General features: G+C 40.1%; 1 protein-coding gene across 3 annotated transcripts in view; it reads right to left on the bottom strand.

Moving 5' to 3' along the window:
- Nucleotides 1-11,279: 11,279 nt before the first annotated feature.
- RhoU overlaps nt 11,280-25,194 on the bottom strand; it is a 47,127-nt gene continuing 33,212 nt past the window's right edge. Inside the window, exons 3-7 of one of the 3 annotated variants that reach the window (XM_015186790.2) lie at nt 23,395-23,521; nt 21,670-21,807; nt 15,388-15,647; nt 15,070-15,162; nt 12,301-12,549 (exon numbers count right to left, since the gene is read on the bottom strand). In XM_015186790.2, the coding sequence (XP_015042276.2) occupies nt 12,445-12,549; nt 15,070-15,162; nt 15,388-15,647; nt 21,670-21,807; nt 23,395-23,521 (723 nt within the window). In that variant the 3' untranslated portion in view covers nt 12,301-12,444. Of the gene's footprint in view, nt 12,550-15,069; nt 15,163-15,387; nt 15,648-21,669; nt 21,808-23,394; nt 23,522-25,194 lie in introns of those variants that run through there. The other 2 variants (XM_033382181.1, XM_033382182.1) reach the window with 2 other exon arrangements.

The following is a 25,194-nucleotide window of genomic DNA, read 5'->3' as shown; positions in this document are numbered from 1 at the left end:
TGCTGTGTGTGCAGGATCCTCTTCCTGCAGCCTTTACTGGCTTGAATGCCAAATTAGAGGCAGAGGCATTTTGAGATAGACCCAGTCGAAACGTTGGCTCGCGTTGGGTACTAATACCCGATACTTAGTAAGAATACTTATTTGCAGGTACAAATATTAAATTTCATCGAAAAAATCACCAGTGCTTTTGGCAGGCCACAAATTTTATCGATTGGAGCGCTAGGCTAGTAAGAACTATCTAAAAAAACACGAGGGTGAACGTTGTGAGTTTCATGCTGCGACCACAACTCTACACCCGACACAACATATACCCGATCAGTATGGCTCACCTCGGGCAGACATTGAACGACAAATGTGCGAGAGAGTCAGAAAATCAGTGAGAACGTGTAGGGCGCTGCGTTACCACTGCAAATTGATTTGTTGCTTTTGACTGTAACAATAATCCGATCTGATCCAGATTCGGCAATCTGGTAGATATGGTCATTCTCTATGATTCTCCTGTGATATGTCACTGTCAAAAGTGTATTTCAAAATTTCGTTACATGATCCAAATTCGTGACTGGGAATTTCTTGGTATGCCACCAATCCAGTGCGTCTCCTTACAGTATTACTGGCATAGGGAACACCATGTGGTTCACCTCTATTCGTATGATGTTCCTCCATTCTGTTCCATCCAGCAGTGCGCTCCAAGGAGAAGAAATTTTGCGCAGGTTTAGGTACGCTCCGATGAGAATAATCGTTCAACTTTCGGAGCGCAAGCGACCCAGAAGGAAGACTCGCAATCACGATCCCGATCCTTAATAAACTCTCTACATTTAAGATCAATAAACAGAAACTATTCTTGTACCACTGAATCCACACTTTACTTTAAACTACGAGACTCCATCTTTCAGATACCACAAACAGAAACCTGCAAATTTCTGTGAGCCCCGGCACGGCGAGCATATCCTGACCGAAAGTGTCGCTACAACAATAACATTTTTCCGACCGTTTCGTTCCGTTTTACTCGCCCAAAAGCAATACAAAATATGTGAATGTCTAGGTACCGACCACTGATCTACACGAATCTAATGTATGTACCTACGGTGTACCTTTTTAAGTACCTCGTATAAAAACCGTTTTCGACAAGAACCATCGAAATATTTTGCCAATTATGATTCGAAAGTGCAAGAGGTTTTCCAGCTAGCTGATAGCCAGCGATTCACAATAACAACTTAAGAGCACAGACGGACGGACGGACAGACAGACAATCGAACGGGTGACTGGTTGGTTTTTGCTCAAAGTATGCACCATCATCCCAGATCCGCCATCACCATCATTGCTGTGAGGCAATGTTGTCAGCTTCCGCTTAATTTCCTGCTCATAACTTTTCAATATGTGCCTAGCTTGGTCATCCACTTCTGGGGAGCCCTGACCTCACTACTCCTCTGCTACCAATACGCGACTGGGATTTTTTTCCAGTTTTTTCACTGTGTGCCTGTCAATCTCTTGGGTGGGTGGCGGAAGGGGGCATAAGGTGCCACTTTGCATTACCTTTATCAGCTCGCTCGACATTGGTCTCTCGCACCCCACGTGCTCGTATGTAAATGCATGTACTCGCCAATAAACTAAATAGGGACAGTGAAAACATATAACTAACCAATTTGCATATGAATACCTGACATCTCCCTGCATTTTGATCTTTATTGGATGGAGGGGTAGGATGAATTGGAATTCAGCTGCCAAAGGTTTCTCCTTCCCGAAAGCTCTTAGGATTCATTACCTTAATAATATTTATAGTGAAACCGTGGGCCGCTCCAATACTCGCTCACAATAAGTTCCAGGGTATGTCAGGCCCCGAATCGATTGACTCATCTGTCGCATCAGTCATCTGCCAATGCCAAGTATATAGCATATATTGCAGTATGATTACAGGACTGTAGGACTTTAAATCGAATCGGAATCAGAACCAGAAGTAGAACAGAGGTTGTGACAAGAGCTTAGATAAGCAAAGCATAGTGAAGAATGAAAACAGTTCTGTTTCGAATCCTGTGATTGTTACTGATATCGAAGCTGCTTTAGAGTATCATTTTCTTTGTGTTCATATTGAAGGTTGACCAAATGGGATATGTATAAGTGTTGGGGAGAGAGAGATAGAGAGAGGAAGAGAAAGATAGAGGGAGATACATATGTACAGAAATTGATCATAGAAATATTTGCTCCTCATAGGAGTCTACATATTGATACTGAAACTGATATACTACTATGTGTATCGCAAGAAGAAAAGGTGTGATCTGCTATAATTAAAAGCTGCTTTAATAATGATACAAATAATATTTCGTGTAATTGCAATACGCCTTTTCGCAAATTTTCTTAGCTTAGCTAAGGTAGAAGGGAGTAGTCGTACGCTCCTCTGACTGTTCCTCACGTTCTCTTTCCTCCCCTCCTAAAATTTCGGACTATTTGCTATGAGCTCTTCCCGGGAATGCGTCCGTGCAGACTTTGACTTACCCGGTGCCCAAATAATACACATTCTTGTATTCTTGTATTTACACATTTAGTCAAACGTAAACCCGTCAATAACAATGCGTGAGTACCAGTACCTAAGAAGAAAGCAGAAGCCGAATGCTTTGGTGAGTCTTTCGGGTGGCTTGTTAATTTGAAAACAGTATGAAATGTTTTAGGAGCTTTCTTAATGCCGTCTGCCCTTCAAGATGGTTATGCTCTGATAAATAAGGGTGAGGAGAGACAAAAAAAAAACAAAACAAAAGAGAAAGTGGAGAACAGTTTCACTGGATCGCGAAAAATAGTTAAAGTTATGAGACAAAATGGAGCCAAAGAGCAAAATCAACTTGCACACACTCTCAGTGAAGCAGTCACAAAGGCACACATGCCACGTTACTTGAAGAGCGCACAATGTGCAAAGAGTATTCTCTGCCTTATGTGTCTGCGTGTGTGAGAGAGTTTTACGGCGAGAGTAATTCACATTTCAAGCACGTTTCGCTTTTATGCTCTTAAATGGTGAGTGTTCTGTGGGTGTACACACCCCGCGTTCACAGCCCACACCTTAGACCTGGCCCTTCCCTTCCACATGTGCTGTCTGTGGCAAAACGATAATTTTGTTGATGATGCCATGATTATAAGTTTTAGCCTCGGAAGAGCTTTCTGCTTACGGCGAGGAGTCGAACAATGGCTGGAACAAGCCATAGCGCACCAGAGACCGAAAGAACGGAAGACCGAAAGACCGAGAGACCAAGGGACCCGGAGAGCCGGAGAGCCTCGCCAGGCGCAATCAGGGCTCCAAGTAGCGTGTCTACTAAGCGTGTATGTGTCTGTGTATATTTCTAAGTAAATTATACATACACCCGCATGGAGGAAAGAGCGGCTGAATAGACCACATAAAAAGCCGCGTGCTTCGGCCAAGACTTTATTGGCACGTACCGTACCGAAAAACACTATAGGGGAAAGCGATAGAGTTTCCAAAAAAGGCGCAACCATTCAACAGCTTCACGGTTGAAGGCTGTGTGCCACATTTTTCATTTTAGAAGTTGAATTGAATTTCATTTTGCGTTAAGTGAGGACAATGAGGACAGAGTCTGCCAAAAAAATGCAATCCAAGAACTTCTCTCCGAATTCAAGAAACAATTACAGTCGAACTTCTCCATTACGAACTTTCAAACAGCGAAGTAATTTCGTTAAATTTTCAGTATGATTTGCTCTCTTCATAACCAATTCCTTATATCGAATAGTTCTTCACTACGACTTTTTTCTACCCCTTTATCTTGAATGCTCTTGCGTTTTCGATCTTCCTATAACTAATTTTTTATTTGAATTATTTTAATTGTGATTTCTTACCTAAAAAAGGACAAAATTGAAGTTAGAAATCGATAAACAAATGGTTATGTAGAATGTTTTGAATGAACGAACGAGCAATCAGTGATGTTTGTTGTAACGGGTTTGGGGCCTGTCGTATGCGTCCTGGAAATGATTGTCTTCAGTTAATGCGACTGCTCCGGTCCCTTATGGCTTCAGTGAAATATCATGGGCACTAAAGAACCTTCTCTCATAGTCGGGGATATCCAAATACGGATCCACAAATTCATCTACCGCATTATTTTTGATTTTCTACCTCAGAGAGCTCCATAAAGAAGTTAAAAGCTGCAACCAATCGGTCCAACTTGTGCTCTAATGTTTGAACAGACTGTACAAATTCTCGAGCCTTCGTAGATGTGCGAATTAGTTGTTTTACGTAGGCATTCCTGAAAAAAGCGATCAACGATATTACTTAATATATTTCAAAATTTCGCCCAGCCCCCTTCAGCCCCTACAAAGGAAGAAAATCTTTCGCATCCACAATTTCGAGGATACAAGAAAACCAAAAACGCAAAACTATAGAGAATGGCCATATCTACCCGATTGCCGAATCTGGATTAGATGTGATTATTATTTGAATAGCTGGCTAGAATGAACAAACCAATTCGTAGTGGCTCCCTCCGTCTCTCTCTCTCTCACACACACTCTTCGGAGGGGAGCCATACTGACGGAATATCGGGTATAAAGGTAGAGTCGGGGCCCTAGCTGCGGCTCACAATATAATGGTTATTTAATAATGGGGACTTACAGGTTATATTACAACGTGGCTCAACTAAATAAGCTATGCGTGCGGTTGGTTCCAACTGGAACTTTCGACTAACTCCACTCCGCAAGGAGAAATCGAGAAAAAGGGCATTTGGGTTTTGGCTATGCGTGTGAGAGCTTTTCAGTTATGTTTTGGACATAAGCAATAACAACACAACTTTTCGCGTAAAACTAGGTGCTTAAGGGGGAACACACAATGATGAGCAATGGTGATATGAATAGGGAAAGTTATGATATGAATGACTATGAACTATAGAAAACTCAAATAAGCGGCTAATATCTCAACAATAATAAACAGTGAACAGAACATAATTTCTTCAGGTCCAGATTCAAATGAGGATGAACAAGACGTTGCTTTAATCGTTTATGAGGTACCCACATTTCAACAAACTTTAACAGCAGTTGAAGCACTGAGTACCTTTGTGGATATGCAAAATAATTTGCCTGAAAATGTGTTTTCTTTCCTTAACGTCCTTGAATTTTTTGTTGAAAGGGGAAAAGTGGAAAAATCAAACGCAATCAAAACTTACGAATTATTTTAAAACAAGTTTTACGAGTTCTATATTAATGAATTTTTCACAAAATAAATTTTTGTGGGTCCCCTTGAAATTCCCTATATGATTCCCTCTGTATTGCATACATAATATGATGTGATGTCTAGACAGGCAAGACCATTCACATTTTACACCACACAGAAGAGCCCCCAAAGATATGCATCACATCGTTAGCACGCTAGCAAGTGCCACCTACAATCTATGCGCTACGCAATGAAGGTTGGGCCTGTGTATACATACGTGATTTCTTGCCTTTCCGGTCCTAAATATTTGTCTAATAAATTGTTTATTTATTGCCATAGCTCACACTTACACAGGAACACTTCATGTTCGTTTCTTGTAAGTTGTCATAAATTCAATCATGACAGCCCCCACATGATATCGCCCTCTGCTGCTGGCTGTTCTCCCCAATTGATTTATTATGATTTTTTTAGTATCATCTGGTCCCCCTCCCTGTTGGTCTAATAAACCAAGCTCAAAAACACCTTCTCTGCAAGGCCATCATACTAATTTCCGCTCTATGTCCGGCTCCCCCAAAACCTGTTGCATACCTCCTGGGGCATTTGACGCTACTTCTGGCAGTGACTGCGTCGCACAGTGGGACTTAGCCAAAATGAGGCTAATAGCATTCAGAAATGCAATCTTGAAGAAAATTGGATTTCTAGTTTAGGACAGATTGATTTACATACTTATGTATATATGTATGTATGCATGTGTGAGCATGTACATATGTAAATGGCGCAACTTCGCACGTAAGAACAGTCAAAATAGCGCTGCTGCAGGTATAAGAATAAGAATGGTAAATAGTAGTTTGATTCACGCAAATTCACTGAAATTAAGGAAGGAAAAACATTATATGGGAATTACAAATTATTCGAAACAATGATCGATGGGAATGTTCTTAATGAACTGGCACTAAAAAGACCTTGACATGAGCATTCGGCAAAAAAAGGAATATCCCGATATTATTTTCTGAATTGACTGAAACTCAGCTAACTTAACCAAATGGCATATAATTTCTTTAACTTTGATCTGAAAACCATTAAAATAAGCAGATCTCTTTTTCGGCATTTTTATAGTCATGTTTTCCTTTACTATTCTCTCCCATAAAAGGTGAAAGGTGAGTCTTGATGAAAGTTTTTTCTCAAAGTCAACTAAGTTTTTAGTTACGAACACATGAAGTGCTTTATAGGAGAATGTGATTAATTAAAAAAAAAAAAACACACACATGGGAACATCGTACTATCGAGACCCGTACGTTCACGACCGGTACTTAATTCAATTTAAGACGAGGGGGAACGTTGTGAGTCGCTGCGGACACCGCAACTCTACGGTTATACCCGATACTAAGTCAGTATGGCTCTCCTCCGGCAGACGCCGCTAATATTAAACGACACGACAAAGAGCGCGTGCGAGAGAGACAGAAAATCAGTCTGCGCGTGACGTCGGGCGCTGCGTAGCCACTGCAAATTGATTTCTTCCTTTTGGCTATAAAAATTATCTGATCTGATCCAGATTCAGCAAACTGATAGATATGGTCATTATCTATGATTCTGCGTTCTCGAATCTGCAATATTGTGGATGCAACAGATTTTCGTCCTTTGTGTGGGCGGAAGGGGGTGGGGCGAAATTTTGAGATATACGTTTTATATTGAGATCTAACAGGAGTGCGGACAGTAAATTTGGTTACTCTAGCCTTAATACTCTCTGAGATTTGTGAATATCCCCAGATTTGAATCCCTTGCGGGGGCGGAAGGGGGTGTGGCGAAATTTTGAAACAAACTCGTCTCGGTCTGATATATTAGGAGTGTGGATACCAAATTTGGTTGCTCTAGCTTTTATAGTCTCTGAGATCTTGGCGCTAATGTTCTACTCTATGCAAAGCCGCCTATGCTACGTGTGTGTTAGAGAGAGACAGGGCGAGAAAAAATGAAATTGTTTTCTTGATGCTGGCTATAATAATAACACGATCCAATTCAGATTCTGCAGTCTAAAAGATATCGTCATTCTCTACGATTCTGCGCTGTGGATGCCACAGATTTTCGTCCTTTGTGGGGGCGGAAGTGGGCGGGGCAAAGTTTTGAAATATTTTTGTAGCAATGACATATCACAGAAGTCTGGATCCAAAACATCGTTGCTCTAGCTCTTATAGTCCTTGAGCACTAGGCGCTGAAGGGGACGGACGGACGGACGGACGGACAGACAGACAGGGCTCAATCGACTCGGCTATTGATGCTGATCAAGAATATATATACTTTATAGGGTCGGAAACGATTCCTTCTGGACGTTACACACATCGACTTTTACCACAAATCTAATATACCCCAATACTCATTTTGAGTATCGGGTATAAAAACGAAGAAAACTTCCGTCTGGCTACTGTACGTCTGGCTACGTACGTGAATTAATAATTCATTAACAATATAATAATAATAATTATAATGATATCTATTGATGCCACTTAAGGAGATAGACAAAGGGAGGCAATGGCTTTCAGCTTTCAGCAATCAGATCAGCCGTCAATGTACGCACCTGCAAGCTGATTCTGCCTGAGAAAAGCTCTCAGATCAGCTGAGCTTTCAGCTCTGATTTCACGACGCTGAATTTCAGCTATAGTGTGCGCGAGCCCTTAGACATACATACATATGTACATATGTATGTATGAGATCCAAAAGTTATTAACAAGTAGTTATTCTTTAGAAAATTTTATTTTATTTTATCTATTATTATTTTAGTAGATAAAAGTTTTACAGAACACAAATTTTTAGATCATCAATATATACAAAAATAATTGTTTTCTTAGAAAATCATTATTTTTTTGGTTTATATTAAATTAAATTGAATATTAAATATAAAATTAGTTTGTACATATAATGAAATGTACCAATAAAAGTTCTTTATCGATCCAAAAAAATAAACAACAAAAATGTATGGTGATATATTTTTCCAATTCCCCGGCAGCAAAGTTCAAGCAACTTTAACAATGTATTTTAAAGCTTATAAAAATCGTATCACAATGTACTCGTGAAGACAAACTTTCTTCCAAATACAGCTTATTTTATGCAAATATTTGTTATTCGTGCAGAAGTTATTACTTTGCATGCTAAAAAGGCTGAAGCTCCAACTGTGCTTCGCACAGTGCATATAGTCTATAGTTTAAAATTTAATTTTTTGTTGTTTCCATTCATTATAAATTTAAGGACTTAAATTGGGTGTTTTATTGGCTATAATATAACAATCCATATATGTATGTACATTGTAAAAGAAAACGTTACTCTTTGGACTCCCTTAAAAATTGCAATAGCTCTGTTTGGAAGTTCGTTTGGCCTTGGCAGCTCACAATTCGCTGGGGCTTCTCTCGCTTTGTTTCCTGGTGTTCCTCCTGTAATTTCTGCTGCTCTTTCTGGACTTCAAGCATTTCCCGAACAATCTCAAGAAGATTTTCCTGTTAGAGCTGCAGTTGGATCTATCCTCGTCGATATAAACGGAATTATTTCGGGACCCCCGAAAATCCGCAGTACTATCAAGACAAATAATCAATGCCAAATGGAAATGGACTGTATCATTTCGACATTCGTTTATCGTTTGTTTATTTAATGGCTGCCAAATCATAAAAAATAAAATACATACATACATATGTATATATGTTTACTTATCACCAACATTTTCTGGTTTCTCTGCCTATCGTATTTTTTCTTGTTTTAGTTTTCAACGATCTGAAATTCGAGTTACGGCTTGAAATATGTCTAGCCGCGAACTATTTTTTATTGCCATTCACTGTTTTTTAGGGTTGCCTTTGATTACCATCAGATAAATATCGCATAGAAACGTGCGGCTTTCGAACATCCCCGATGGATGGTGGAATAATAGGGAAATTTTCGTAACGGCAAACCTCAGTTAAACACTTACAATTAGTTACAATTACATTGACTCCAAAATCTGTATTAACGAATTATTTAACATATTTTGACTGACATTTGTATATATTCTTATGCCGTGTTTATTCAATCGCAAGCAAGATCAAATCTCCTGAACTTTTTACTAAATACTTTACTAAATATTTCCACTCTGAACAAATTGACTTTGACCCATAACACAAATATAAGTTGGTAGTCCGTACAAATTTTTCGAAGTACTCTTAGGTCGTCTTTGCGTATTATATGTATTGATATATTGTAAAATTAAAAATAAGACAATTCTGAACAAACAAATAATTTTAATTGTGCAAAAAAATATGTAATTTTTGTTTTCATAAAATTAGTTTTAGTCTGCACGTGTGGTACTGATAGAAATTTAAAAAAAAAATTTATAAAATGTAATCAGAGGTCAAAGATCTTCAAAACTACATACCTACATAACTAAAAAACTACAAAAGCTTACCTTTTAAAGGAACAGTAAAATACTATCCATATCAAGCACCCTAGTTCATTTAAAAAAGTGCATAAGGAGCCCTAGGTCTATTGAAAAAGCTCATACCCGATAAGAAGTAAGTAAGAAATGAAGTTTTCGTGACTAATGACTCTCCTCCTATGTAACTATGAGCTAAATAATAAATAAGTGTACATAAACAGAACGCTTGTAGGACCAAACTGCCTCATAAAAGTGTGTTTTAGATTATACTGGCAATTGGTCGCAGCCAAAGAACATTCAAAATTGACACTTTTTTCACTGAGCAGCAATTTACTTAATATTTATGCATATATGTAGCTAAACTACATATGAAACGTATGATTCTTGTTTCGTACTTTTTATATTTCTGTTTTTTTTTAAAGATGTATTCATTGTTGACATTCTTTAATAAAAAAAATGGCTAACAAATAAACAAAAAAGACTGCGGCAGGTATAAGAAGAATACAGACTACAATAGACCAACATTTTGAATACAAAAATTGTATGTGTTGTCGTCCAATATTTCACTCATATACATATGTATAAGGTATATTATTAAATTAAGTTAGTAATACAGCATTGAAATTTGAGTCGTATACGAACTAGTTACTACTAAAGCATGGATTGGGAGGTTGGAGATCGAGCGAAGTGAAGCGAGGGTAAATTAACTATAAAAAGTTTCTTAAAATTCCATGAGGATATCACCGGAAATACACACACTTTTTTTAGCTGATTAATGATCATACATCATGAGATCGGTTCAAAAAATAATTTATCAGATTGACAGAGCCACGCTGAATTATTTCCTCACTGAAAATGGATGCTGAATTATCATAGTATCAGGGTCGCAAAAATCTTCTATGTCACATAATGTAATGAGGAAGGCGTTAAATGTGTTTTGACAATTAAAAGTTTGAAATTTTGCGATGTAAACTTTGGAATGTTTTTGACTGGAATGATCAAAATGGAGAGATTTAAATGTCGGCGAATGTTGAAAATTTAAATAATGTGATGAATTATTCGTGGAATGAATAATTTTTCGGGGCATATTGAAGATTAAAATGAAAACATGGGTCCGGACGGGTCATTTGTCTGTCAAAGGTTTAAACTAAAAAAATTACTATAGACGTGTAACCACCGTATCACTTATTTGAGATCACAAAAGATTATCTTTTTTTATAAATACATAGTTATTTTTGAATAGTTTATTTCTTAAAAATTCGCTATATTGAACATGTTTGTACCAAGTTTTTGTCCATTCCAGTAAATAAGTAGTGTAGTCCCCAGCGACAAAGGGGAAACCTGTATTCCATGTACCCCTGCTCCCTGCTTGTGTTTGGTATGGGAACTTCACAAGTTATGCCACCAGTTTGCCTCCAACTTTTCCTGCAGATGCTGTTGCATGCGCGTGTGAGTGTGTGTGCGTGCTGCGGCTCTGTTTGCTTTACGGAGTCGAGAGTCGAAACTTCACCGGAGCGCTAATGTTGTTTTTGTTGATTTTGCTCTTGTGGCGTTCGTCAGTTTGTCCCCCTGCCATCCTACCCTTCGGACTGGACATACAACCCCTGTATTTATTATTATTTTTGCTGGCACCTATGGCATTAGGCAACCAAATTACGGGTATACTGGAAGGTTCATCAGCCGGGCACAGAACGTCCATTCCTATCTGGACTTTAATGTTTTCGATCAAAAAGTGCATAAAAATACGAGCTCAGAGGATTTCTGTCATTTTTAACGTTTTATGTGACTTTAAGTATACAAAATTTATAATATATTCTTATAATTCGAATGCTTAAATGGATGAAATGATAAATGGGCATTTCCGCGGATACGTTCGTATGTTTTGATTTACTAATAAGATAGAAAACAAATATTTTCCCCAGGTTTTTTTTTTGTCGATTCGATAGAATTTTGTTAGTCCTATGTTTACTACCACAGAACGTACGCGAAAAATAAGCTGACTTTGGCTTAACCTAATCTAATCTAAATCAGTTAACTTATTTTAAAAGAGGATTAATGTAGGTTTCCGCCGATTATTTACACAATAAATTATCTCTACTGGTGTTTTGAAAATTGAATTAAGTACCGGTCGCGAAAGTACGATTTTTCCATGTGTTTTTTTTACTCTATCACCTCACACTCTCTCATAAAGCACTCCATATTTTCTTAACAAAGAACTTAGTTGGCTTTTAAGAGACTTTTGCGGGAAACCTTTTATCTTTCTAATAGAAGAAAATAGTAAAGGAAAACATGACTGTAAATATATGGAAAGGTACCAGAAAAGTGATCTTCTGCTTACAATATTTTAATACGTTTTCAAATCAAAGATAATAAAATTATATGCCAATTGGTTAAATTAGCTGATTTTCAATCAACTTAGAAAATAATATCGGGACAAATGTATATGGAAGTGTGTTTTTATTGACTTTTGTTTTTTGGTTGACATTTCCACGGAAATGCCCAAATGTACGACATAAGCAGTAGGTTGAATACTCGTAATTTAAAGACTAACAATATTGATTAAGTTTGAAAAAATATGAGTGTAGAACTTACAAATTGAAACAAATCAATCAAGATAATTATTGGAGTTCTGTAGAGGCTTTTAAAAATACATACATATGTAGTCAATAACTTTACCAAGTCCAACGATTTTTAATAAATTTAATTATATATTCCATATATATTTTTATTTATTTGTAGATCAGTCTGTGTGCATTCAAAACATAAAGAGCACTGCTAAACGAAAAACGATAGATAATGCTAGTTATAAATAACTATTAATATGTATATAATATACTACTCCTATGTATTAGCGAAAAAATAAAAATAATATATTCCTGTGCAGAGCTTTCAAGCAATCCTGTGTTCAATCCATCTACTTTTTTCAGGCCAAACATAACAATTTTCGCCAAAAAGAAGGCGTGGGCGGCAGCGTGGTGGGCACAAGACCCTCCCAAATGGCCGTATCGAACACATCCTTGACTTTTTCCTGTGAAAGAGGACAAATTAATAATTAAGCATATACAAATAATAAAATGGCTGGTTATGACTATGAGATTTTGTGGCAATTTTTTAGATGACAACGGTTATGAAAATCCCTATCAAGTCTTTCATTAAGCTTTCGAATGCTCCCAAATACGTTGAACATAGTTAGAACTGCCACTTGAAATTTCCTGCCTTCAGAAGTACATTTCGTATCGTCTTATGCACTGACAAGTCCCCTGATAGCTCTATTAGGGCGTTGGCGTGCACTGTCTGTAGAATCAACGGGCTCAAGCAAAACCAAGGAGAAGTGGATCCGTAGAAGAGCGCAGCCCTCCTCTCGCCCAACCGCCGAAGCGCGCTTCCGATATTTTGAAACAAATTTGTAACAGTAAGATCTAACAGTAGTGTGGATACCAAATTTGGTTGCGCTCATCTTAAGGTACAGGCAAAGCCGACCAGAAAACGAGTGTTAGAGAGTGGGAGAATGAAATTGTTTTTCTGGTTGTCTGCATACAAAATTTTGTTGCTCTCTCGGGACGGACAGACAGACATGGCTCCATCGACTCGGCTATTGATGCTGATCAAAAATATATATCCCTTATGGGGTCGAAAATGCTTCCTTCTAGTTGTTACACAAACCCTTTTTCATCAGAAATTTATCATAGACCTATACTCTTTGATTATCGGGTATAAAATGGTAATTTTTTAAGGTTCTTTTTAATTTGTAATCTTTCTTTATTGCAATAAATTCTGTTTGTTACTGATGAACGTGTTTCAAAAATGGTCTAAGTTTCTTTGCAGTCTTCCTTTGTCTACATATAGTCCACATGTAAAGGTGATCATCATAATGTGATCCCAACCACCTTGACACCATCGTTTTATAGCTTTTAATTACTTTACTAAACAGCATATGTACGCTTCGAACCAAACCGACTTTTTTTATAGCTTTGGGGCTTTTAATTAATTATGGGTTTTTTTTGTGGTGTGTTTTTTTTTAAGTAGTTTTAAGTAGTCGATTCGATGGGCTTTATCGATGGGCTTCATCCACTTTTTAGTCTTCATAATGATAGCTATAACCATGTGGTCGCGAAGGTACGCGGAATACTTTAAACTTTAAACTTTAGCTTAATCGGAACAGAATATTCCAAATCAGTTAATTTATTTTAAAAGAGGATTAATGTATGTTTCTGCCGAGCATTAACACGATAAATTATCTGTATTGGTGTTTTTAAAAAATAAATTAGGTACCGGTCGCGAACTTACGATTTGCCATTCGTTTACTTTATCACCTAACATTCTTCCACAAATAACTCCATATTATCTTAACAAACTACATAGTTGGCTTTTAAGAGAGTCTTTGAGGAAAACCTTTCATCAGGGATAAACCCTCTTATAGAAGAAAATAGTAAAGGAAAACATGACTATAAGTATACGGAAAAGTACCGTAAAAGTGATCTTCTGCTAACCATATTTTAATAGGTTTTTAGATCAGAGGTAATAAAATTATACACCAATTGGTTAAATAAGTCGAGTTTAGAATTATAAAATTTGGTAAATAATATTGGGACAAGAGTATATGGAAATGTGAGTTTATTGACTTTTAATTTGTTGTCCTCGGTTACCATTTCTACGGAAATGCCCATATGCGAGTATATGTCTTATCTACAATCTATTTTCTTTCGCAAGAAACTGTCGCGGTCCACACTATCACTATCATTATCATCATCGCCAACATCTGGTAGCAGATGTCGTATTATTTCTTGCGTTCGATTCATCTTCGGGCAACCAAGTGTTGCCACCATTAGGGAAATATGCAAAGATTCTTTGCCAAAGAGTGCAATGCACTGCTGCCAGGTCCGGCGGGCAGTGACAGTGAGCAAAGTCATTCATTCGGAAGTGCTGGGGCAAACAAAGGTGTCACCAGAGCCTTTTTATACCGGGCCCGAAGGAAGCGTTTCCGACCCCATATAGCACGAATATATACTTTCCTCTTATCCCAGCTCTCCCCCTGCTCTTTCCGCGCACCGAAAACCGCACAATTGTGATAATTGTTTAGGTGTGTGCATGTTGTCGCTCAACGTTACGAGGCAACTCAAAGGGATGACACCCTGCGAATCTCGCATAGCGCAGATCCATCCCCGATACTAGTACGAGTAAGTGCTTCAACATCTTTGGGATGTTTCATTTGATCTTTGAGGGATTATTTGTCGCTAGAAAACCCCAGAACCTCAGAAACCCAGAACCGCAGAAAAGACTGCTCGCTTTTATTATGTTCTCTTCATTGAAAAGTGGGTATCCGCTAGCTCAAACACTCCACGATTTGATTAAGACATATTTTTTAAGTGTTTAAACTAGAGAGCCGCAATGGAGTCGTTGTTGGACCCAGAACCAGAGCAATGACTTTTCTGTCTTTTGGCTGTATACTCGTATTATATGATGTTTTCTCCTCTCCAGTCCCCTCTCCAAAGTCGTTTTGCGTGCTTCTGTGGCCCGCTTCCCAGGAAATGGCGAGAGATGGACTCACCTGTGTGGCTGACGAAGTTTCAATGTATTTCGCACCAATTGTTGTTGCCAAATCCCAGGCGTCTGCATATGAAATGGCTTTCTCACCGTTTGTCTGCAAAGCGGAATTAAAAGGGAGGACGAGAAAAAAGGGAGGGGAAAAAACGTTAGCTCGAATCAGATTACATCAAACAAGATTTTCATAAATATTTGAGTCGCAGAGCGGCAGATAAATTATGATGAAATACCTAGAAGCTCTTCTTCAGACACGGACAGCACCGGTACCGACACCGGAATAACAAAATAAATCAAATCCGAAAAAAGCTGCAGTACACCTCACCTGAAGTTTGTTCAGGACACTCTGATTTCCGCGTAGATCGGCTTGGGTTCCCACGAGAATCAGGGCCGCCTTGGCCTTGGCGAACTTCGGTGCCCACTTCGATTTTATGGCCCGAAACGTTTCCGGCTTGACTACTGAAAAGCACAGCAGAAAGACGTCGCTGTCCGGGTAGCAAAGCTCGCGCAACGGATCTAAAGTGTCCTGACCGGCGGTATCACAGAGGGTCAAGTGCACCGGACTTTCGTTCACATTGACATCGGCTGGAGGGATACAATGAGTGTGGTTTTGAACAACAGCAAGGTGTTAAATAAAATATATTGATCAGCGTCAATAAAATATACGCTGCGATTTGCATAACATACACTATGGAACACCTCTTTCAATTAAATATACATTTACATATTTCCATTGGATTCACCAAATGCGAGTACCTTTGCGTATGATTGCGTATCATTGCGTATCATTGCGCCTTGCCACTAAAAACTCTACACCAGCCACGGGAGCAGAAGTCAGCAGAGCCTGGTCAAACTGTCCACTGCAGACCACTGCATTCGTATTTGTTTCTGCTTTGTTCCCTGTTTATTTGCCAAATGAATCAATCAGTGTGTGAGCCCCCTTCGGTTTGGTTTGGTTGGGTTTCGGTCGCATTGCTGGTTCAATTTAATTGCAAAATATGTAAATTGCTCGTCAGGCTGCACCGCTGCCCGCTGCCCGCTGCCCGCTGCCTCTCTGCCCCTCTGCCCGCACTCTCCGATTGAATTTTGCTGTTGGAATTTAATTTATTTTAAAATGCTTATGCTCGGCCAAGGCTGTCCGTATCCATCCTTTGACCCTTTACGGAAGTGCACATTTTTGGGATACCATTTTAGACGGTCGGACGCGCACAAGGTGGCTCTTTGCCCCAAACGCAGGCTCGCATCCACACGCACACACACACATGCACACACATGCACACACACACAGATCAGTATTGGAAATGCCAGAAATTTGCCAATTCATTTGCCCCCAACCTCCTCTGTGCCTCTATGCCTCTATGCCTCTATGGCTTTGATATGTCCTTTGTTCCCTAGCTTAGGTGTAGATATTAAGTAGCTCCTTGGAGCATACGGCTGTTTGCCAGCACAGAACCAACTAATATATCAGATGAAGATTTAATTGCGAGTATAAATCCCATTAAGTACGATTGAAGATTATCTTGTAATTGTAATCATTTGTAGCTCTTGGCGCGACTCAAGGCGAGAGTTCAGCGGTAATGGTGCACAGCCACACCTTCCATTCTCAAAACGGGATCTTAATATGGGTTGCAGCCGCGGACAGTCCTCAGTATTGAACAAAAATATTGCCTCTGGGCTACCTGTAATTCTAGACAGAGCTTACTGTTGCGTAGGTCTCTGTGAATAAAACAAGCAATGGGCGCTTGGTAAACTGCAAATGCACCTTAAAGTTTCAGCGGAAACCACAAACTATTTGCTCGCTCTTAGTGAAAAATTCTACTCTCAAAATGCTCTGCACTGACTCGTGCGAGTACCGTAGTAGTGTATTCCAGCCGCACATGGAATCACATATGTACGAGTATGTAGGAGTATAAACAATGACAGCTCGAACTGTGGGCCGGCACATTTCCCACTGGCATCACAAAAAGAACCAAAGTACCCTTTACTTCTCTAACTCATTTATAAATGTCTGAATACTCGTTGCTTAAAGTAAAAAAAATATTCTTTAGAGTAAATTTACTTTCCGGAGAACAGCTATGAGTTTTGCACACTAGTGCTTTTCTATACTCAAAGGGTACAGACGTATTAAAGTCGGTGCTTTTAACGTGAGCACCTAATGTATTGGTTTTTCCTCACGGTGCCAAGCACCAGGATTAATTTAGGCGTCAATCAGCGCCGCATTGGGACATTGTCCCGCTGGTGCGAGCTGGAGCCGGTCTGGCTCTTGGTCTTGGCCAAGACTTCCTCCCTGTCTTGGACCGATGCGCAGTGGGCAAAAAACAGTCAATTGTTGTGCAAATTGTTGTTGCTTAATGGTGGAATAATCAAAGGATTTTGTTGGACATTTTTTATATATTTTTTTATTTTTATTTTTTTTATTTTTTTTTTTTTATTTAGCATAAATATTTTGTTATGTTCGATTTATTTTTTGTTGACAGTAGCAGAATGAAAAAATTATTTCAATTTAAATATGAAAGAGAGAAAGAAAGAGAAAGAATGAGTAGGCGTCACACAAGACGGACGGAAGGACATCCTGTACTAATTTTGAGTATCGGGTATTACAAAAGTGTTGTCCTGGTCGATGCCGTGCCAGCTCTATCATAGTGAGACCTCTTGGCGAAAACTCCCCGATTCCGAACAAGTTTTTAGGGTCATTTTTTGCGTTGTTTTTGTCGAAGCTTCCGTAATTTTGAACAGAATCCGATTTAAGCAGACCACAGCAGATATTCTTCCAGATACAATTTCTTCCGACGCCATTTGCCAACCGATCCCTCTGACCAAGTGGGGGAGTGGCCTGGGCCTGTTGCGTCTTGGGTGTATAAGCAGGTGGGAAAAACATAAAAATTTTGAGATTACTGACGCAACCGTTCATGTCTAGAAGGAACATTCATGTTTAAGCGTCAGCGAAAATGAGTTGAGCGGGGGGTTGGTACATACATACATATGTATACATAAGTATGTACATACATACATCATTTTTATGTACGAGTACGTACATATGTTTGAAGAGTGGGGAGTGGAGAGTAGAGAGTGGAGAGTGGGGGTTTCGGATTGTTTTGGCACGCCCCGACGGGAAAATTTGACCTCGTCCTATCTAAAAGATAATCATGGCAGCCTTTTATTCATTGCAACGCTGCTCCACTACCACTGCTGTCGCTGAAAGCTCCTCCAACTGCTTGCTATGTGTAAATAAAGCTGGATGACTGGCTTTCGCTGGGATTTTTTCAGCAGCATGCTGCATGTTGCATGCAGCCGGAGGAACATCAAGCAGCACCAGGCAGCACCGGTCGCCAGACCCATTACGCCGGGGCTCATGTAAAATAGATTTAATTTGTGCGCCGCATAAAACTCATGAATACATTTCGGGTTGCCACGGCTACTCCCACTACCAAGCTGAACCGACCCGAACCGACCCGGCCCGACCCGACCCGACCCGAACCAAACTGTACCGAACCTTAGCATTCCATCCTATTCCGCCCGACTTGACCTGATGTTAATGGGGATTGCTTTGCAGTGCTGTGCTGTGCTGTGCTGTGTCCCGTCCTGTCCTGTTCCGTCTTCTCTTTCCTTTGTACTATGTAGCTGAAGTCCTGCCACCAATCGTAATTTCGCGAGGTGAAATAATTTTCAAAAAGTAAAAGTGAAAATCAATGCCGGAGCACCCTCACAACACACACAAAGCATTGAATGCTGTTTTCTCGTTACCCACTCACTCACTTGCTCGCTCGTTCACTGAGGCACTGAGGCACTGCCACAAAGGAGAATTGTTTGCCATCTCAGCTGAAAATCGCATTTCGCGAAGGCCATCTCAAACAAAGAGGGGATAATAGAGTGGCTAGTAGCGAGAGCGGCAAGTGCTAGGACTAAGAACTCCGTAGTCGAGATTCAGACTAGCAGATACCCGATGGCCGAATATACAGAAAACATCCGAATTTAGTGTAGAATACTGCTTGCCGTGAAAGGTACGGCAGTAGAGCAATACGAGTACTTCTTTTCTGTTACCTTCAATGGCTTGAATAGTTAGCCGGTCGCATTCGATATCTCTTGCCAGAGCAAAGTAAAGTAATGCTCGTAATGGCTCTAGCTATTCTAGTCACCAAGATCACCTAGACATCACTACTATGGATCAAGAATATACACATCGATATGACTAATAATACACATATTCGTAAGTGCTGAAATGCTTGGAGTACCTCCTTGCGTTGTCGTGTCCTCATTTCAATACCCTGTGCAAGGGTAAGAAAAGAAAACCGAGCTAAAAGAAGAAAGAAAAAGGGGAGCAGACCAGGACAAAAGGAAAAGTGTCGCTGGCGGTTCCTTGGATGTGACTGGATCCATGTCTGAGGAGCTGTGTCCATGGAAAGGGAGCAGCTCTGTAATTATGGGCTCAAAAGTCAGTAGGCCCCTCAGGGTCTTTCCCCAGATCCAACGCCCGAAAAAGCTTCTGACTCAGCACTATTCACACCCAATTGAGTCTGAGACGATCTTCCTCTCTTCCTTTGTCCGTCTGTCCGTCTGTCTGTTTGTCTGTTCTTTTTCTCTTCACAATTGACTGAAAACGGTTGGTTTTATAGCTGTAGAAGTCCATTTTGTGGAGAAATCTGTTGTTGCCATACGTCCCACAACTGATGTGAAATTGTCTTCAAATAAAAGAAAGTTGAGGCTGCAGAAATAGTTTAGTTGAATCTGCCCAAATACTAGTGCGCTTTACAATATTATGCCATGTGAGAACATGGCATGTTGTCTGAGAAGCAGGCAAATCAATTTTGGGCCAGACTGGACGGACCACTCCACTATGGAGTGGAGTCCCTCAAAAATTGAAAAACGCCAAGACCTGATTAAATTTGTTTGATAATCTTAACCAGTCGGGTTTTTACTACGTGTTTTGAGCTTTGAACCGTATCTAGTAGTTGTGATGTCTCCGTAGGTTGAAGGTTCAAGTGGCCTTCAACATGGGCACCTTGTAACGAAAATTAATTTTTGAAAAGCTGTACAAAGTGGGGCCTACCTAGTCCCACCCTGAAACCTTTTCTGTTTCGTAGATTAATAAGTTCTTATTGATATGTACATACATATATAGTAAGAAATGCCAATTTTTACCCAAATTCTTGAAATTTGCATTAATAGATCATAACCTCAAATTCGAAAATGCAGAGTGGTTTGCCGTATGCAATTCAGAGAAGGGTAAATTATCAATTATTTGAAAATGGCTCTTAAGGCGACACATCATATGGAATTAATAAAGCTTTTGAAGATACCAGCAAGAAAATTTGATATCGCTTGGCAACATAACGGAGCAAATGCCGGTCAAAATAAGTGAATTGGCCACAAGCCTTAAAGTCAGTGGGACGCCCTGTATTGTTATATACCAAAAAAGGTCGCAGAGCAAAAAGTAGGCAGGCTGCAGATCTTGTTGTATCAGAGGGAGGAAGCATCAATTTAATGATTCAAGCGGCAAGCATCGCCGCACGAAAACGAGGCAAATACGATCGCGTATTTATTACAATACTTTTATCTTTATGCCCAGAGAATGCTAAATTTGTTCTGTACAGGACCCAGTCGGAAAGCCGCACCTATCTCACCCAACGAGGCGTTAGCCCCGCTTCTAGACAAGGATCTCAGCTATAATTTACGGGAACATTCAAACAATTTTATTTTTATTTAAATCAACATTTTCCTTTTTTAATAAAAATGCTAAAAATATGCTCAATACTTGACTAATAATTTAAATATGCATTATTAAAAAAGGACGGTGGCACACCCATTTTTTTTTTCTTGAATCCACTTCTCATTGATTATATAAATCCAATACAAAAAACTAAATAAAGAAATCTTGTATCGTTCGGGAGTTATTAATTTTGGCCAACAAAAGTGATCGTTCGGACCATAGTGCACTCGTGGAGAAGCAGGACTAGATCAATTGCACTACAGTCACAGCCTAGGCTGAGACACAGAAGGGCTGCCAAAAGCGGCATCAGCGGCGGCAGAAGGGAACTCGGCCGGCCGCCAGCCAGGACAAAGGCAACTTTTTGCACGCTGTCCTTCAGTTGAAATGCCGAAAATTTCAATTTTCTGTTCATTAAAATCAGTGAATAGCCCCACGCACACATAGCAGCTCTAATACTCAAATACACACACACACACACGCACACACGCACGCTCGGGCACACACAAGCACACAAGGGCACGCATATATACGAGTACGAGTCTCACAATGCGGAAGCAGTGAAAGTCAAAAGACGGTTCCCGAGGAGGCTGGCCCACACCCACACCCACACCCACAGCCGGCAGCAGCTGAACATCCTTCTTGCCTACTTCGCTCAGCTGTGCACATCTCTCACACTGAAAACCTAGGAAAGAGTTCACAAATTGATTTTCAACAAAATGAAAAATTCATATACGCGCCAGCCAGCCCAGCCAAAACCAATCCAAAAGCAAGCCAAGAACGACGAGTGGCAGGCAGCAGGCACCCTTGACTCACCCATAAACCTGTTGAAAAGCGCAGCCAGCACCGGTCTCCCTTACCTCACTCAGAGACCCGGCACCTTTAAGATAGGCGAAAACTTACCTTTATAAATATCTGAGGCCGTCGGGATGTGCTCTGGATTAAAACTGTTCTCCAGATATGACAGTATCAAGTTGGTTTTGCCCACAGCTCCGTCTCCGACGAGCACGCACTTAATTGAAGGCTGCGTGGCGGTGCCAGCTGGAAAGCGAGGCAGAAGTACATATTTAGAGAGGGAATTAGTCTATGGGAATATATGCGAATATATACATGTGTGTAACTTGTATCGGTTGTATCAGTTGTAGACATGTTGGACATTATCTGGTATCAGGCTACCAAGTCTAAGTACTCTCTCAGGAACAACATCGCCCGCAACATAGCCGTGTCCAATGCTCTGCAGTCGCACAGGGAAAACGACTGGGAGAGAATCACGACTGAGAACTGCGAGCGCCAGCAACGCACAGCTTAGTAGGGCAGAATAAGGCCCGAAAAGCACAAAAGCTAAACAGAGGCATGGATGTGAGTCCCAAGCTAATCGCTACAATTATACCTTTCCATATATTTCCCCCCAAGAAGGCCAACAGAAGAGAAATTAGGCTACACATGGAAATTTTTGTCTGGACTTCAAAATGTATTCAAAGTTTACTAATCTACTTTTAACTTACTGCCGATTCGGCTATTGATGCGGATCAAGAATAAATATACTTTGTGGGGTCGGAAACGCTTCCTTCTGCACGTTACATACATCCACTTTCACCACAAGTCTAACATACCCCTATACCAATTTTGAGTATCGGGTATAAAAATGCGGAAGCTCACTATACATATTGATCTTAGCCCAGCGTTGGATAATGAGTCAGTAGCTGATGACATTATAATCAAGAGAATGAATTGAACAATTGACCAGAAAAACTTGTCCAGAAAAAGAGGAAATCGCTCCGGGAATAGCAGTCACCAGCCCTACAACCTCACCATTTAATGATGGCATACTGTGGAAGCTTGCTTGCTCTGTGCTTTGGATCTGATCCGACCATAGTGTTGTTTACCTGAAGACGTCCACTAGCCTACTTTCAAAGTGTCGCTCGAAGAAAGCGTAGAACGTCCGCACACCCATCATCTATCAGCTATCATTTCGTAATACGTCGGCAGATAGTGAACAGGCGATCGCCGATCTCTTTGCCCAATTTTTCCAAACATCCTATTCTCAAGAAAGCTACTCTGCTCAGCCGTACCTATACGGCTTGCCGTCGAACGGCATTTGCAGCCCTTTGTTACCTTAGCTAGAGTGCTCTGACTCGCTTTGTCATAAAAGCCTAGGAAAACCGTCCGGAAGGCTACTTCTGCAGTACCACAGGGCAGGCTCTTCCTTTGTACACTCTTTATTAAAGACCTGCTTTCGGTTTTAACATGCTCTCGAGTACTCAGGTGTGTATGCATGCGTATGATGTTAGCCACAAGGACTTACAAAAAAAAGCACAACAAGCGAATCAAACTATTTAATGCCGCACCCTAATCACCTTGACTGAAAGGTAACCCGAGTTTATAATATCAAGAGGAAGGTTTTTAAAATCGTCCATGGGCGTGGCAACTCATTTTTCAAAATGGCAAATCGCATTTAAGTTTTGTTAGCTATTTTTTATAATAGCAATAAGTTAAAATTGCTCTCAATGTAGTTTTGTCCCACATATTTGTATTAGGGGAGTTCAAATTGTATTTTAATACTAACGGTTCGGCTTTAGCACTTCTAGAGATATACTCATATGGCAATGCCAGACAAAGCATACTCACCGTTTGTGCCACCATTTGCGGCAGTTCTTGATCCGTCATTCGGTGACGCTGGTGCTGCTGTCTTCTTCGATTTACGTTTCCGTAACAAGAATTTGGATCCTTTACTACTGCTTGCAGCGCAGGAATGCTGTCAAGGAATGGAGAATAGAAACAGATAAAGATGTATGTATGTATATGCGCAGTATATGTATATGTACAAAGTTGTAAGTGTTGAATTTAGCGCCCCATCAAAATTTGGTTCTGCATTGCGCATATATATGCTGTATTAAATAATTCCAGGCTCGACTCTTCTGCCTCGCTCGAATAATTCAATATTCACGTTTAAATTAGCTAGGCAGGCGCCCTGCCGCCAGAGGAGGACTGCCAGGGAGCAGGCACAGCAGCGCGCAAGTGGCAGCAGTGGCAGACTTTTCCGATTTCTTGATGCCTCGTGACCGACACACCACACACCCTTTCGCCCTGTGCCGCCCTGCCTTCCCCTGCGGCAGGTTTTTTTCCCCTTTACCTTTTATATCTGCTCTTTTCTTATGTCTCATAGCATTGGCTTAGCACAATTTCCTTCTATTCTTTCGACCAAAAAACTGTCCTTTTGTTTCCATCTCCCGCAAAATTCAAAATGTTTTTAGGAGGAGGAAAAAAATGTTTTTAATACCACGACGTAATGTCGCGACTCTACATTTATACCCGAATATCCGACACTAAGTCAGTCTGGCTCCTTTTCGGCACATTGTACGACGAAGAGTGCGTGAGAAAGAGAGAGAGAAAAGGCGCGTGGCGAATTGACTTGTTCCTTCTTGCCATCCGATCTGATCCAGATTCCGAATGGTCAGATAAGGTCATTCTCTACGATTCTGCGTTTTTGATTATCTCGTATCTTCGAAATGGTGGATGGCACAGATTTTCGTCTTTTGTGGGCGCGAAAAGAGGCGTGGAAAAATTGTAAAATAAACTTGTAACAGTGTAACAGATTGGAGGTCATAAGAGAAGAAAACAACGTATAAAATTAGCAACAAACAAAAATTTGTAGATTAACTTTCGCTGATTTCAATACAATAAAAGTTCATGAAAATCAGTTAGCTTTGCTTCAATAAATTTATGTGTTTTTATTGAGTTTACTGGCTCTTTATGTTCGTCTCGGCGGACCTCTCTATGGAAAGCCAAAATGTAAAACATATGTACACTTTTAGGTAGATACTATATATCGATTATTCTTATCCACGCCACGCCATCACACATATGTGGCTTCATTGCTAGCCTTTACTATTGCGACGGTCAGGGTCAGGGTCAGGGTCAGTGTGTACAAATATCCTTTTAATCTATTCATTGGACAGACTGTGCAAAAATGGGAAAATGGGAAAAACTTAATTTTTTGGCATAAATACATAAAATACAATTTATATTTTGTATTGTTCAGAATTTAAAATAAATCAAAGAATCTTTGAAAATTTGCAAGGAATACTCCCCATATTTATATCATCGGTCAAAGCGTCGCAATCCTTACCAAAAAAAAAAACCAGAAAATATTTTTACCCAACCTCAAGTTTGTCTCGGAAATAATAGGTCAGGGCAACTAAACTTTTCGTTTTCGTGCGAACAGCTGACGCTGCCCGAATTCGGCTATCGGAACGCTGGCAAGAAGCGAATGTTTGCCCGTAACAGCACAGACTGTGCTCGTAACATGCGCGTAACAGAACATCTGGGCAAAGACAGATTAATTTTCAGTTTGCACGCTGCTACTCACAGTTCGCCAGACATGTTAAATGTGCAGTTGTTGGTCCGCAGGTGTCTTAAGGACACCTT

Source organism: Drosophila pseudoobscura, chromosome X (genome assembly GCF_009870125.1).
Source record: "Drosophila pseudoobscura strain MV-25-SWS-2005 chromosome X, UCI_Dpse_MV25, whole genome shotgun sequence".
In the NCBI taxonomy this organism is placed as follows: Eukaryota; Metazoa; Arthropoda; class Insecta; order Diptera; family Drosophilidae; genus Drosophila; species Drosophila pseudoobscura.
The sequence above is the reverse complement of the archived record's forward strand: the minus strand, read 5'-3'. Positions and strand labels throughout refer to the sequence as shown.